We start from the raw sequence: 16,036 nt of genomic DNA, 5'->3' as shown, positions 1-16,036 counted from the left end.
CCCGAAATCGGGCCCGCTCAACCCGATTTACTTTCTTTTCCTAAAAATTTATTAAATAGGCGGATTAATTTTCAATGTTTGCTTATTCTCGATGAATATTTTACTCACCAGTAATTCACACCATGCAACGGCAACACCAGTTTGGGTATCCAACCCACGATACACGGTTTTGAATGATCCCCTTCCGACCTCCTTATCATATTTCAGAAAACGCCCACAGGGAGAAATACCAATCGCTTCATCTTCATCATCTTCCTTTTTTTGTTGCTTGCGTTGTTCCTCAAACTTTTCAAGATCAAAGATTGGACCATATTGCACTAGCTTTTCTTCAGAAGGCTTAAATTGCAAAGCTAAGTTTTCTGCTTCTCTGCTCAATATTTCAATATTATCGTCCAGATTGCGGGGGTATTCTGTCTCAATCGTTTCATTTTCGATGAAGTTTTTCGAATATAAAACTGACATAGCCGTATTTTCCAGGCTTTTACGTACAAAGCGAAGAATAGTTCGACTTTGTGAACTGTCCGATCCACGTGAGCCATCTTCCAGTAATTTAACATTACTTGTATCTTTCTGGCGAACTTCATTATTCCTGTCGTATGGATTACTACCAAAAGCCCCTTCATCTTCTACTATTCCATTTTCATCTAAATGAGGAATGGATAACTGTTGTTCACCATCAATTCCAGAGTCGTTAGTAAGCGCTTTCGAACGACTTGTTTCTTTTACATTCACTACAGAATGTATCCCATCGTCTTTGGACACGGGTTTTTCTTCATTATGCTCAAGATGTGCTGTGTTTGATGTAGATGAAGGATGATCTTCAACATTATCTTGTTCTGCGATAATTGCATCTTCCTGGCTTTGTCTACTTAATTCATAATCTTCAATATCGCCAACAGATTTGTAATCTTCAATGGACTCGGTAGTTTCTTTTTGTTCTTTATCAGTAGGTACGGAGGATATCTTTGATATCATCCCGTGATATCTGACTGTATTACGTTTCTTTGGTGAAGTTTCATTGATGGCCGAAGTACTGTTTCCTCCCCCTGCTTCTGTATCTTTGCGATTTCTCCCTTTCCGACTAATTGGGGTTGTATCACGCGGGTGTTGATGCTGTTTGACAGGGGGTTTCTGTTGTTGTGACTTTTTTTCATCCATTTTATCATCGTTCTTATTTTGGAGATGTTTTTTTTTTTCACTTGGGGACGCTCGTCGTGAATTACTTCCAATTCTAGTCGCAATACTACCCAATCCAGGTACACTACTACTAGAATGATTTGCAGAGACGACAGGTAATGATATCGTAGTACAGCTGGTGACAGAAGCAGCTGGACTAGTGGTGTTGGTACAATGAGAAGAGCTATCGCTTCTGCCGCTACTGTTGCTATGATCAAATACTCTTGATATTAGACCCCCCGTGTTGACTGCTGTTGAATTTGTACTAGAAGTACTAGATCGGATCGTGTGAAGATGATGTTGATGATGGCGCTGATGTCTCAGCGTACTGCAATTGTTGTGGTTGTAGGTAATAGTATTGTTGTTGGTGGTACTTGTAATATTATCGGTGATATTGCTGATGATAGAGTTGCCAGTACTATTCGTTGTATTATTACCGGCAGATATGCAGGAGGTAGACCCTGCGTTGTTGTTACTGCTATTATTGTTTAAATTGTTCAAGCTAGTTGCAGAAGTTGATTGACTAACAGAGCGCAATCTTCTCAATCGATTGCTGTACTGCTGTTGATTTCCCGAAGAAACTCTCAAGTGTTGCTGTGTTTCTTGGCTGTTGTCTACTGATGTAGTAGCCTGGACTGAATTGCTAGCAATGAAAAGGAATTATTACAGTTTGTTTTTAAACTTACGATAGTTGTAAATTAGAATAGTAGTGATTAATTAAAATGAATTGTCTCATGTGCAATAACTGCTTCAGTACACACAACAAAAGCACAATAGCTCCAAAATCCACTAACATTCAAACCTCGTAAAAAGTGTGTTCAACAGATATTTTATAGCAGGATAAGTTGTGTGATCAAGACTAATGAGATGCCTCTCAATAAGATACCAGTACCAGTACCATACCAGTATTCGGCAGACTAGTTTCACAAAATCTGTTCATACATTTACATTTTATTTTTATTTTTCGTGAAACTGGTGATATTTTGGTTGATAAAGCATCGTTACATGTAATGATTTTTAAATTTGATTTGGCGTTTTAAACATATTTTTTTATGAAATATTCTTAAGGTAACTAAAATAATAAGGATTTTTTTAACCTCAAAGCTAGAATTAGATTCGAGTGCCTGCTCGAAAAAAATGGCAAATCAAGGTGGTATTTTCTTTTATCTCAAGGTACATTAAAGAGATCAGGTGATGGAATTTAGAATCAAAGTGTATGTAGACCAGCTGGTCTCATAGCATGCTTTTATAACCTAATTTGAACGTCACTTTTTGACAGGACGTGTGAAAACGTTTGCTCAAACAGGCTTTCTGACAGCTTGACGAATACACAAAACATTCTTAAAATCTTCATACAGAAGCTGAAGCGTCTCTCTCTCTCTCTCTCCCTTTTATACACACTTTTCGCTTAGGGGAAGCCTAGGAGCCCTTGGCGAATCTTTTTCGACGATGATTGCATCCTGCTATGATTCGTTGTGTGTGAACGCAAACATTTTGGTTTATCTTTTTTTTAACTTCCTTCTGGTGGAAGGGGAAAGATTTGCGAAGAAAGATATGCCGTGCCTCAACGTACCTAATGAATTTTAAAATTCGTCCAAAAGAGAAACTATATTACAATTCACAATTGATGTGTCAAATCAGTACAATTTGCTCAAAGAACTGTCAAATTTAGAAAACTATAGCCCAAATGAATCCGGCCTGCTCTCACTATGGTAAGTTCAATGACTGCTGCTTCAATCCATATTGAGAGGCTATCATCGTTTCCTCCTGCGTACTGAGCAGTAGTGATGGGCAAAACGGCTCCGAAGTCGGAGCCGGCTCCGACCGGCTCCAGACAATTTCGGAGCCGGCTCCGCACCAACGGCTCCGGAGCCGGCTCCGCTCCGACGGCTCCGGAACCGGCTCCGCACCCACGGCTCCGGAGCCGGTTTAAACACAAATGACCAAAATGAATAGAAAATCCGTAATCACTATCCGGTTCGAAGGACCGATGTGTGATAAATTATCACTAAAAAAAGCTGGTTGTGATATACGGATTACCGAAAACCGAGGAGAATGGATAAACCGTTGTGTCCTTTGCGTCAATCAATTTGCTACTGTTTATTCACTTGTCATTTCATTACATAGTTCATTTGCTTTTCATCCTAATCCTAAGAGTTCATTCTCCAATTCCCATCCGTAACTGATCTAGTTCAATTGAAATATTTCACCATTTGAAACAATTCACGAAAACATGCAATTTTGATTACAGGTGTCCCCCGAAATACGACTGTATTTGGGACCGAAAAAATGGCCCAAAGCAAGGCGTAAGTCGAAATAGTCGTATGTCGAATATCTCACAAAGTTAAGTTTAAAACCGAAGTTGAAGAGGCGAAATCTATGATAACGTGATTTTTATTTGCAACAATGTTTGATAATGTATTAATTTTACACCGAAAGTCGTTTACGCGATATAAATATCAAAGATCGGCTAGTTGTAGAATCTTTGGAAATGTGTTTGTAACGGTTTTCAGCACAGAAAGTCAAAAAAATACATCAATTTCTTCTCACTGACAACTTTTCACTGTCAAAATCAAAATCGTCGTATCTGCGAATCGTCGTAACTCGAGGGGGTCGTAACTCGGGGGACGCCTGTATATATACATACAGGGTGTGTGGGCTAAATTTGACACCTGGCCTTTGGGTTTATATCTCAGGGTTGAGTTGACGTATCGAAATGATTGATATGTCATTCGATTGCTAAAAATTGTGCGAACAAGTGTAAAAAATGTCTAGCTCCGTAAATAGGTGGAACCCGTCCGAATTGTACAAGCGCGAAACGTGTGTTATGATGGTTCATGCCGGCCATACGAATGCCGAAATTCGGAAGGCGGCGATGTGTTCGCTGAACACCGTAAAAACAATACGCGTACAGCTCGAGGTGGTGAAAACGTGGATAGTGTTATTGTTCGCAAACAGCATAGCAGGCGGTCGAATTGTATGCGGACCGACACGTTCCTGGCCGATCCCGGCGTCGGCATCCGGGCCCTGGCGCGAGACGTTGGCGTGGCCCCGAGCACCGTCAAGGTGGCGTTAAATGAGGACCTGCGGTACGCGTCGTACAAGCGACGTAGGGGACAGCTCATAACAGCAAAAACGCACGAAAAGCGGCTTACCGGATTGAAAAAACACGCCAATGGCTCACTGCCAATTTCGACCGATACACCAGCACCGACGTTTGACTACCCAGCTCCCCTGACCTTAATCCTATCGATTACTTTGTGTGGGGCACAGTTGAGCGGGACACCAACAGGGCGTCCTGCAATACCAAAGCGGAGCTGGTGGCCAGAATAAAGGCCGTGTTTGCGGCCATCCCCAGAGACATGGTTGTCCGGGCTTGCGCGCGGTTCCGGAAGCGGGTGCAGACGGCCATCGACGCGGAGGGGGGGTACTTCGAATAAAAAATGCGGCAAACATGGTAAGCTAAACTTTGTAGCAAATTTTTTTTAAATATTTAACATAAATTTTATAAAAAATCCTTTCCTATTCCCTCAGAAACTGTCAAATTTATCTCGAACACCCTGTGTATAAATACAGTAGAACGTCGATTATCCGGGCAGCTCGGGACCGGACGGTTGCCGGTTAATCGATTTGCACGGATAATGGTCCAAGAAATATCAAATTCATATAAAAATTAAATAATTCATTAGTTTTATGATTAACTCACTTTGAGTTAATCGATTAATCGTTAGTAGAATATTATTTTATTCAATAACTATAGGTATGGCAACTTTTCATGTACAAACATGAAATTCAAAAATACCACTAGACAAAACAGAGGTGCACAAAAAACTGGTTGCCCACTTGACTATCGCTGCAAATGTTCGCCGTACCTTTTAACAGCTGTCACATTTATGCACACGGTTAAGCCGCCCGCCGGTTAATCCGCCCCCGGATAATCGACGTTCTACTGTATATAAAACAGAAAAGGCAAAGATAAAACAGCAGCCAGGTGATTATTATTATTATTATTATTATTATTATTATTATTATTATTATTATTATTATTATTATTATTATTATTATTATTATTATTTATTTATTTATTTATTTTTTATCTTCAACGAGCCGTATGGCCTAATTACGATAAGTTACAATACAATAAAAAAATACATAGCAAAAACAATATTTGTATCCCAATTCACTGCGGCCACGACAGAAGCCGGAGACGTTCCAGTAGCACTGAGTTGAGATGTTGAAGTCGAAGCCAGGAACGACTCGTGTAGAGCGCGGTATAATTGTGCGCACACAACAACTGTGCGGAAACTTTGCGGAGCACGGTAACTGTGCGGAGCACATAAACTGTGCGGAGCACAGAAACTGTGCAGAGCACATAAATTGTGCGAAGTCTGGCACCACAATCTTATAAAATGTGTAATTGTGCTCGCACATTTTACTGTGCTGTGTGTGCGTGGTGGCTACTTGACTCATCACTACTTGTGTGTGATTGTAGACAGTGGGGCCCTTCACGATTCTAGTCAGTTTTTTTGTATGGAGTTTGGCAGTTGGAGGCTGAAATCATATAAACACTCCATACAAAACCACACAAAAAACTAGCCTTACTAAACAATAAAAAAAGTGCAGTTTCAATGTGAATGAATCATAATCGAATTTTTAACAGGATTAACAGGATAAGGTTGCTCTACTTTACGTATAAATTGAAATTTAATGTAAGGTGGTTTTTCGCTCATCGATACGAAGTGGTTGATTTTTTTGACAGTGATAATAATGATTGTGATTATCTGATTTGAATAATTGTGAAACTTGTAAGCTAATTAGGATTATAAAATAAAAAAACAGGTTTATAAATTTGATGAATTATACGAATACTTTGATATGAAACCGAAAATAGCCAGATTCTTTTCTTAATTTTGATTTTTTTTCGTGAATAGCACAATTGGTGTTAGCGGAGCAATTGGTACACCTACCCTACTGGAAAAAGATTCGTCGAAGGCTACTAGACTTCCCCTACCTCAGTGAAAAAATGTGTTTGACAGATATTTTATAGCACAACATAGGCTGTGAAAAAGCAACTAATAAATGACTTACCTTCGACCAAAACATGCTCTTTTCGTGGCTCCCATTTGTAAGGCATTATTGCATCATAATCTCTCCAATCTACTTGACACTGCAATTCCAATTTGGTATCTTCATCAGCTATTCGGTTTCGGTTTGCCTACCCCAAAGGGGGTTTCTTCGATGTTCCGCTGGATACTATACGAACCTCGTGAAAAAAAAACAAAGTTAAAAAAGATGTTCGCCGTATGCCTTGTGGTTTTTACTGTTGTTGCTAAAGTCATTTGAAAGTTTCTACAGAATGTCTAAATGTTTTTCGTTTCAAAAATGAAATCCTAATTTTAGTACTATATATATATATATATATATATATATATATATATATATATACATACATTGAGATGAGAGAAATATATGAATTGTCGATCAGCCTTCAAGCTGAACAATTGTGTCTTCAATTGTTTCAATTTGCACATTACAATAATATATACAGCGGTCCCCGATATACACCGATAATGGCCTATTGTTGTGCTAACCACACAAAATCAAAATTAATAAAAGAATCTGGCTGTTTTCGGTTTCATATCAAAGTATTCGTTAAACTTATCATATTACCTTATTAGTTAAAGAAACCGTACGGCCAAACAGAGTGAAACATACAGCGAAATTAACTATTCTGACAGGTGAAATATCTGATGGGAAAAAGTTTTTGATCGTTTAGTAAGGTTACATAATTATTTTATCCAGTTGAAAAATAGCACATCAATTCTTCTTCTTCTTCTTTGGCTCAACAACCGTTGTCGGTCAAGGCCTGCCTACCACTTGTGGGCTTGGCTTTCAGTGACTCATTGATTTCCCCCTCATTGATTGAGTCTGTCCTACGTATGGCACCACGGTCCATTCGGGGCTTGAACCTGTGACGTGCATGTTCTAAGTCGTACGAGTTGACGACTGTACCATGAGACCGACCAGCACATCAATTGGTGCAAGAAAAACTGTTATGTACCAATTGTTGTGCTATTCTCATCTACCAGTTTTGCTGTCAGATTAAAAAAAATGCATGGAAAATCGTACAAAATTGACATTCTAAACCTTATCTTTATTGATTTTCTTATTGATTTTCAACATCTAGTTATCAAATTGTGTAATTGTAAATTCCTTAAAAACATTTATCTTAGATCTGGGTCTATGAACATCTTGCGGCAATATTTTTACAATGTTAACATTTCTGGATTTTCCAATTCATTTCAAAAACTGTGCACATATTCATTGATAAAAACATTTTAAAATTAAGTTGAAATTATTTTGTATCCGTTTTAGTGTGCAAACAAGTCCAAAAATGTTCATGTAACAAATAAACATGAAACAAATCGATTTGTTTCTCTTGCAACAATAATAGCTGGCATCGCGAAAGAAATGGTTTAAAATTAACAGTCGTTAAAAATTAACCAGAGTCATTTAAAATTGCTAGAATTTGGCTTCGCGAACGCATTGAGTTCATTTGTTAATTTTAACGACTGGTCCTATGCCGTCGTTAACCAAACGACTGTCAAAGAGCGTATGCGATACAAATTAACAGTCATTTAATTGTACTGCTCGATTTTTCCCCCGTGTTTGCCTATATGTCATTTCGAGCAGTCGTTAACTGTTTTGACGATCGTTTATTTTAACAGGAATGAACAACAAATGAACTCGGTTAAACCAAAATGAACTTTAAACGACTGTTAGTAGTAGTAGAGATGTTTATTGTGGATAGAAAGAAAAAAAATACATATAGAATCGAACGTTCTTTAACATTGGGTACGCAATGTGCTCTCTTGAATAATCGGGAATTTTTATAGCATAGCTGAGTTAAATATATGTTGTTTGCTGATTTTAAATCTGAGTATATGGGAAAAGTGCAAAAAAAACCATGCATTAAACGACTGTTAAAATGTGTTCATTTACTCGCGATGCCGGCTAATGTTCCCGCAACATGAGTTTGACAGTTCGTCCATACGTTTTGGCAACAAATGTTCCCGCAACATTTTCATAGATCCGGGCCTTAGTGATGAAAATCAATTTTGTTAGCTTAATCAATTCTAGCACATTATCTGAACAAGTACAACAATTGGTTCACAGCTAGCACAACATTTGGAGCACATAGTACAACTATTGGTGCTAGAAAAACCGATGGTAAACCCACCGACAAACCGACGTCACACTAGCGTTACAAAAGTGTCCCACACGAAAGTACTGTCATTTACCAGTGAGGCGATCACTTCTGTCAAAGTAAGCTCTGTTCACTGCTGCTTCGATGTAAACAACTTTTCTAAATACAAATTGCGAAGGAAGTATGAGGCAAGATTTTGTGAGAATTATTGGATAAAACACCCAGGAAAATCATTTTATAAGTTTCCAAATCAATGCAAAAGATGTGAGAAGTACATAAAACAATACGCATTGGTATTTGCGAAGAAAAACAAAAAGTGGTTTAGCAGTTTCTTCTCTGTGTCAGTGTAGTAAGCGAATCATTATAGAGATGGCGCTAGTGTTTAACGTATTTTCATTTGAAATAAGGAGACAACTTTTGAAGCTCATTTTGTTCGAAGTGTCACGTCGGTTTGTCGGTGGTAAACCTACCCCACGCGGAAATTCGAAATACGCGGTATTTTACAGCCGTTTTTGGTACCCATTAACCGTGTGTCTCGGGGACCGTTTGTATTAACCTTGTTTTTACGAAACGATTGTTGCTCAAGGTCCATAAATTACTACAGATCGGTCCTTCCAATGCACAGTGAACCCTCTCTTATTTGAGAGGCGACGGGACTGTCGAATAAGAGGGGTTTTCAAATTACAGAGGTTGAAAGTGAATGAAAGGTCTAGGCATGTGTAAAATGAACGAGAATCGCACCGTTAGAACAGTTCGGTAAAGTGCACGAACGAACGAGGTTCTTAACAAAAAGAACGACCAGGACTTTTGGAAGAAACTGACTACACCGAACGCATTCGAACGTTCCGTTCAGTGTTCGACGGCACACATAAATGTGGTAATAAAACGTGCAAAATCATATTGCTTTCTCGCTCTTTCTCGCACCGTGCGAACGGGTCGTCAGAGATCAAAATGTACCCTGTTGGTGTTGAAATCATACCCATACAACTCAATTCCTCGAACGCCGTCGAATTTGTCCAGCAGTGTTCGATACGTGTGCTGTTGGTGTGGAAATCGTATCTATACGACTGAATTCATCGAAAGCGTTCGAACTGGTGTTCGATCTGTGTTCTGTTGGTGTGTAAATCGTACCTACATAATTGAATTCATCGAACGCGTTCGAACTGGTGTTCGATCTGTGTTCTGTTGGTGTGTAAATCGTACCTACACAACTGAATTCATCGAACGCGTTCGAACTGGTGTTCGATCTGTGTTCTGTTGGTGTGTAAATCGTACCTACATAATTGAATTCATCGAACGCGTTCGAACTGGTGTTCGATCTGTGTTCTGTTGGTGTGTAAATCGTACCTACATAATTGAATTCATCGAACGCGTTCGAACTGGTGTTCGATCTGTGTTCTGTTGGTGTGTAAATCGTACCTACACAACTGAATTCATCGAACGCGTTCGAACTGGGTCATTTGTGTTCGATCTGTGTTCTGTTGGCATGGAAATTATACCTATACAATTCAATAGATCGAGCCCGTTCAAACGGATTAGTCATTTTTCGCGAATGAACTGAACTGAATTGATTGCGCTCATCATGTTGATCCATATTTAAGTAGTTTTTTGAAATAGGATCCTTAAGTGTGTATAAGGCATGGGGTACAATATATGCAGGAGACATTTTTGCTCGTATTAGTTTTTTACATGCTAGTTTTTGGTCGGTTTTGCGATGGATTGTGTTGACCAGACAGCCGAGTGTTTAATGTTTTTAAATGATTAGTTTCAACTGCAGAATGAGTACTTCTTTAGCTACAGTATGCGTCTATGTTGGGTAAATGAAAAAGATAACGAGCGTTCTTTGTGAATAAAAACCTCATGAAACAAAGAACGAAAGAATCGTCGTTCGCGTTCGGTTCTTTTTGGTGAGTGAACTAGTTCGTTCGCGTTCGGTGAAAAGAATCGTTTTGCCCATGTATAGAAAGGTCCATATAAACAAGAAAGAGACAGTATGCAGCCTTTACTGTTGCTATAGGAAACTGTGCATACGATTGCCAATTTGAGCATACATCATTCAATAACCATGGCAACACCATACACAAATAAGAGGAACACAGATTTCAGAGGTTTTCCAAATTAGAGGAACAAAAATGTACTGGAAATCAAGGGAATGTGCAAAATGTTCAAATAAGAGAGGTTTTTCAAATTGGAGAGGTGTCAAATAAGAGAGGGTTCACTGTACTTCAACAATTCTTCGACAGTTAGGAATTCTCCACCGGTTGAAAATCGCAGTTCTATATGGTTTTCTTTCTTTATACGCTATTGGTTTTTGGTTTTCTTTAAACGCTATTGGGCGCTATTGGTTGGCTTCGTGCAGATACTAGTGCAAAACGTCTAGGGAAAGCGGAGTAAAATGGGCATGTTAAGCATTTAGTAAATATTCCTTTGAACAATTACTATAGATTAAAATTGCAACATATACTGCAAATAAGATAAACATACGAAAAAAGTGTAAAATAAAAGTGTATGTTTCACGAGATGCTATTTAGACACACAGGGCAAAATAGGCATAGGATAACTATACCAGTTTTAACTAACTAAAAGGGTAGCCAAAAACGTGAAATTATGCACAAATTCAATAAAAAGCGGATTTTTTTATTATATCATCAATATCATTTCAACAATTCACATCATTTTCCTGCGTATTTTCCAAAATTTCAAATAAAAAGTGAGGAGCAGAAATTTTTTGGCTGATTTGCTGTCTGTCAATAGTTTGGCAGGTTTTGTGATTATGAGAACCAGAACGGAAAGCCAATGAAAGTGTGGTTTTTATGAAAGATTTTATACCCTCACAGTTGTGTTTGAGATTTTAAAATCACGATGAACAAGTTATTTTTTTCTTTAATTGGTGCCGAAAACAGCTAGTACAGCAATTACCCGCAGTACGCGATACTCGATATACGCGAATTCGCAGTAAGCGACTCCTCTAAATTTGACAGCTCTATGTGTTTTTTGCAATTATTTTGATTCTTTGAAATATTTTATGCTCTTTTTGGATTTCCTTATTGTTCCTAAACCATTTTGCATTAAATTTGTGCAAAAGATACATGTTTTACAACAAAAAACTTTAATGCAAAACTCTGTGGCGATATTTTTCAACCCTCGAACCCTCGGTAGTGTAAACTATTTTTCCATAGGAATCCGCTATACGTGAAAACTCGAGATACGCTATTGTACTTGGTCCCGTACGATAGCGTATATCGGATAATGACTACACCAAAAATGTTAATTTTTGACAGTTCAATGCTGTGGGCTACTGACGGAACTTATAACAATAACCTTACAATTGGCTGAACATTCCTTTAAAACTTGATCAGAACATTACAATGCGTATGTCGAGATATTCTTTATCCTTCGGTTCGTGTTCGCTTCGTGTTAGCTTCGTGTTAGTGTGTTAGCACGGACTACGACTGGAGAATATTAGCGTTAGTACGGCACAGTGCTGTGCACGAAAAAGCTAAGCTGCCAAATATGCTATACTGCCAAAAATAGTCGCGGTCCCCGAGATACACTGTTAATGGGGACCGAAAACGGCCGCAAAATATCGCGTACTCGAATTTCCGCGTAAGTCGAATCTCGTGATTTCCAGCCAAAATATCACTAATTTTCGAGTAATTTTGCAAGTAGGAGGCGGTTTTAGTCACTTTATGAATTATTTGATATGATTCTGACTGAACCTTTTGAAATAGTTTTTAACATTCGATCAAAACGGAAATTATTTGGCAATTTACAATTGATGTGTCAAATCAGTACAATTTGCTCAAAGAACTGATAAAGGGGTTCTGAAATTCCCCCTTTCCGTTTGAAATTCGTAGGCTGAAATTTCAGCCTGTCAGCTGTTTGCATTGTATAGCAGTTTTCGAGCAGCTATCTAATTGAGTATAATATACAGGTGGGCTTATCCCAAGGTGTATGAATTAAAGTTGACGAATATCAAGAAAAGATAGAATTATAGTGAAATTATCAATTACAACAAGATCAGTGTCCGAAATTACGACGAAATCATGTGCAGCTCAAGAGGGTCAAAGCTAAGAGGCCATATTTCTGATTGTGGTCTTTTTTAAGTGATGAATTGCTGAAAAAACTACTCCATGCCACGTTCATGAGAAAGAAATGAATAGTTACACTAAGTTTTGAGCACAAAACGCACAATTAGCCCTGAAAAGTGTTTGATTGTTTGGAATCGTTTGTGAACGCTTTTATGTCTAACTGTCAAAAATAAGCTTTCAAAATGGTGGACCAAAATCGAGCTATGCATCGACCTCTGTATTATATAGACTTCGTCTATAACCGTATTAATAAACGATGCGCAATCTCAGATTGCGCATATATTCGTTTTATCAAACATCACAAACATATGCCATTTCGCGTAGCCAACCCTGAGCTATAAACGTCATTTCCATACAATTTCAGATTGCGCCAAGATTGCGCATGAATTTTCAAGATTATATGTCCGAAATATATAATTTTTTTTTTTGACGTATAAATATATCAAACCGATCCGTTTGATAGATAAATATATGCGCAATCTGAGATTGCGCATCGTTTATTGATACGGTAACAGCCAAACTGTCACTTTTCTTCAATGACTGCTTTGTTTGTAACTCACACAAGGTCCATAAATTAGTACAGGTTGGTCCGTTCCAAGGATGTTATAAGAGACCAGGTGGTGGAATGTACATCATTTTGACACACCGTTTTTTGAGTGCGGGTTCTCGATCCAGCGAGAATCGCTCATTTTTATGTTTTGTTACATATTTAACAAAACAAACGATACATTCGAATAAGAATAATAATTTTATAATAATTATTAAAATCTAACTTGATGAAAGATGCTTAACGAAATTTCATTAATAGCAAAGTCCTTAGTAACCCCAACTCCATATCTGCCAATCTCCTTGCAAATCAGAGCTTAGAGAGAGACCAAGGTCGATTTAAAAATATCAGGTGGTGGACTCTAGTGCATTTTGACAATTCGTCACTTGACGTAAGGTCCCCAGGATTCAAACTTTGTTTACATTTATTAAATTTGTTCAAATAATTTATATACCCCATTTTTTCGATTAAATATTGTTTAAAAATATATTTTGGACTCAACAAGTTCTTATTGAACATTAAAACACAGATTAAAGTGTGTTATTTTGTGTTATTCCGTGAATTTATTCTATAATTCATTGTGTTTTCGACATTTTTGATGATTAAAAAATGAGAAATAATTATTTTTTTCAATTTTCACATTAATTCCTCATTATCTACGAGCCGCATGGACAATAATAACAAAGAAATCTATTCTATTTACTAAGCTTTGTGTGCGGAAACCAATGGTTAACGGTTTTAAAATGACGTAAAGTCCCTCAACTATGGCGACCCCCCAAAGGCCCTTATCCACCACCTGATATAATTAATCCACCTTGGAGAGAGACCACCTTTACTAAATATAGGCACCTTGAACTCACATAAAAAACTAGAAGTTAGAGTGTAAAACTGTTTTAGACATTTTTTTCTGTTCAGACCTATTTCTATTGAATAAAGCATGTTCTGACCTGTATTCGCGTTGTCCAAAATCGGAACACAGCATGCCGAACATAGGAGCAAAGCGCCGAAAATAACAGCAAATCAATGTTTGTATTTTCACGAAAATTAAAAAAAAATGCCTTCAAAACGGCATATCAAAAATAGCATGACGTAGTACGATAGTTTATCAACCAAAATTACATCACTTACATTAAGAATTATAAAAAAAGTAAATGTATGAGTAGGTTTTGAGAATTGTTGCACTAATCTACCGAAAACTGGTACAGTTACCCTATGCAAGCAAAACGTGAAACGTTAAAACACTGAGGCAATATGGGCCACAACAACAGCGCTTAGGTAACGGTTAAAGCTTTTCCGCACGTTTCGTGAAATGTATTCTCTTCCTATCTTTTATTTTGTTATTCATTAAAAGTTCTTAATTTTTTCCCAAAAATATGTTATTAAAATTAAAACACTGTTAACACGTTTCAATCGACAAATCTTTTGAAGTTGTGCCTGTCAGCATTATTGTTTGGAAAAATACAACATCATAGCCTCATATGCCAAAAACATCTGCCCATTTGGTAAAAATTACATCAATATTCTACTAAATCTTATTTTGTTTTTTCTTGGTTATTTTTTAAGTACGGGTAAGTTTTATACATGGTGTTCATAGAACACTCTTTTAAATTTTAGGCCTTAGAATTTTACCTTGCTGTGAAATAATGCTTAGATATAGGGTATCCATTTTGCCCCGTTTACCCCTAGTTGTTTACAAGAGAAAACCTCCTGTTTTCAATGATAAGCGCTACGTCACTGGAATTAGAGCGGGTTATTTTGAGTGGATGAGAAACCACCGATTTGGTCGTAATTATAGCTGTGTAACAGTTAGCTCTATACAATATTTAGTTGTAAATTACTTCTTCGAGGTAACAGGGAATGCGATAGGTATGACAGGATTTGTCAACCTTTTAAATGTCAGAACTCAAAACAGAGGGAAATATACAGCACTACCGCACCACATTAACTGGATACCCTACGAGAATGTTATTCACAGTGAATTCACTTGTGCACGCACAATGCAAACGCTATACCACATTCGCCACACGATTCACGATTCGCTTCACAAGGCGATGAGCAAAAGATTGCTGCGCTTCATAGTAGCTAAAACGCTTTCACACTATCAAAATATAATAAGGTTTTCATCACACCCTCAATCACAATTTTAGAATTGCTTACACCACACATCAGCCAACATCATCAGTAAGGATGGAATGACGGTAAGGGCACGGGATATAATTTCGCAGTAGGGTGGAGTGCCAGGAACGACAAGTATTGCAGCAGATATCGATCTAGTTGGTGTCTTCTTCAACAACAATATTCCTCTTTTGTTCTTGTGCCAACATGTATGACGTATGCATAACGTAACATTCAATGGTAGCAAATATTGGAAAATCGCAATAAAAGCACTGACGGTTTTTTCACTACAAATTTGGCACGCACCTTATGGCTCTTATCACACTTCGAGCTACGATTGTAATGCAATAAAACTACGCCTTTTCGATTAACTCCTTATGCGATAAATTATGGATTTTTATTTTTATGTGTACTCGTTACATAGAGTTCAAAGATATTTTAACTAGCAACACGCGAAACCGGCACAAATGAGAAAAATTCTATTTAATATCGCAACATCTACGTCCGAACGTGCCAAACTTTTTATTACAAATGTGTTCAATTCTGATTATCCGTGCAGCACGGACGAACAATGCACGAACAATTCCGACTGATTTTTTGACAGGATCGCTCACATGCCCAAGTTGAGTGCTAGACGGCCACGGTACAAATTGTGTACAGTCTGTTCCCGAGTTACGCGGTTCTCGACATATGCGAATTCGGAGATACAGGCGGTCCCCGAGATACACGTTTAATCGGGACTGAAACCGGCCGCAAAATACCGCGTATCTTGAATTTCCGCGTAAGTCGAATATCGTAATTTCCAGCCAAAATATCACTAATTTTTGTATAATTTTGCAATTAGATGGTGATTTAAGCCACACAATCAATTTTTTGATATTATTCGAACTGAACATAACA

General features: G+C 37.8%; 1 protein-coding gene across 1 annotated transcript in view; it reads right to left on the bottom strand.

Moving 5' to 3' along the window:
• LOC5667794 (GATA zinc finger domain-containing protein 14) overlaps positions 1–15,722 on the bottom strand; it is a 19,980-nt gene extending 4,258 nt beyond the window's left edge. Inside the window, exons 1-3 of the mRNA XM_061656669.1 lie at positions 14,651–15,722; positions 6,265–6,439; positions 105–1,819 (exon numbers count right to left, since the gene is read on the bottom strand). Of these exons, the coding sequence (XP_061512653.1) occupies positions 105–1,819; positions 6,265–6,299 (1,750 nt within the window). The 5' untranslated portion in view covers positions 6,300–6,439; positions 14,651–15,722. The remainder of the gene's footprint in view (positions 1–104; positions 1,820–6,264; positions 6,440–14,650) is intronic.
• Positions 15,723–16,036: the final 314 nt, after the last annotated feature.

Source organism: Anopheles gambiae, chromosome 3, assembly GCF_943734735.2.
Source record: "Anopheles gambiae chromosome 3, idAnoGambNW_F1_1, whole genome shotgun sequence".
In the NCBI taxonomy this organism is placed as follows: Eukaryota; Metazoa; Arthropoda; class Insecta; order Diptera; family Culicidae; genus Anopheles; species Anopheles gambiae.
The sequence above is the reverse complement of the archived record's forward strand: the minus strand, read 5'-3'. Positions and strand labels throughout refer to the sequence as shown.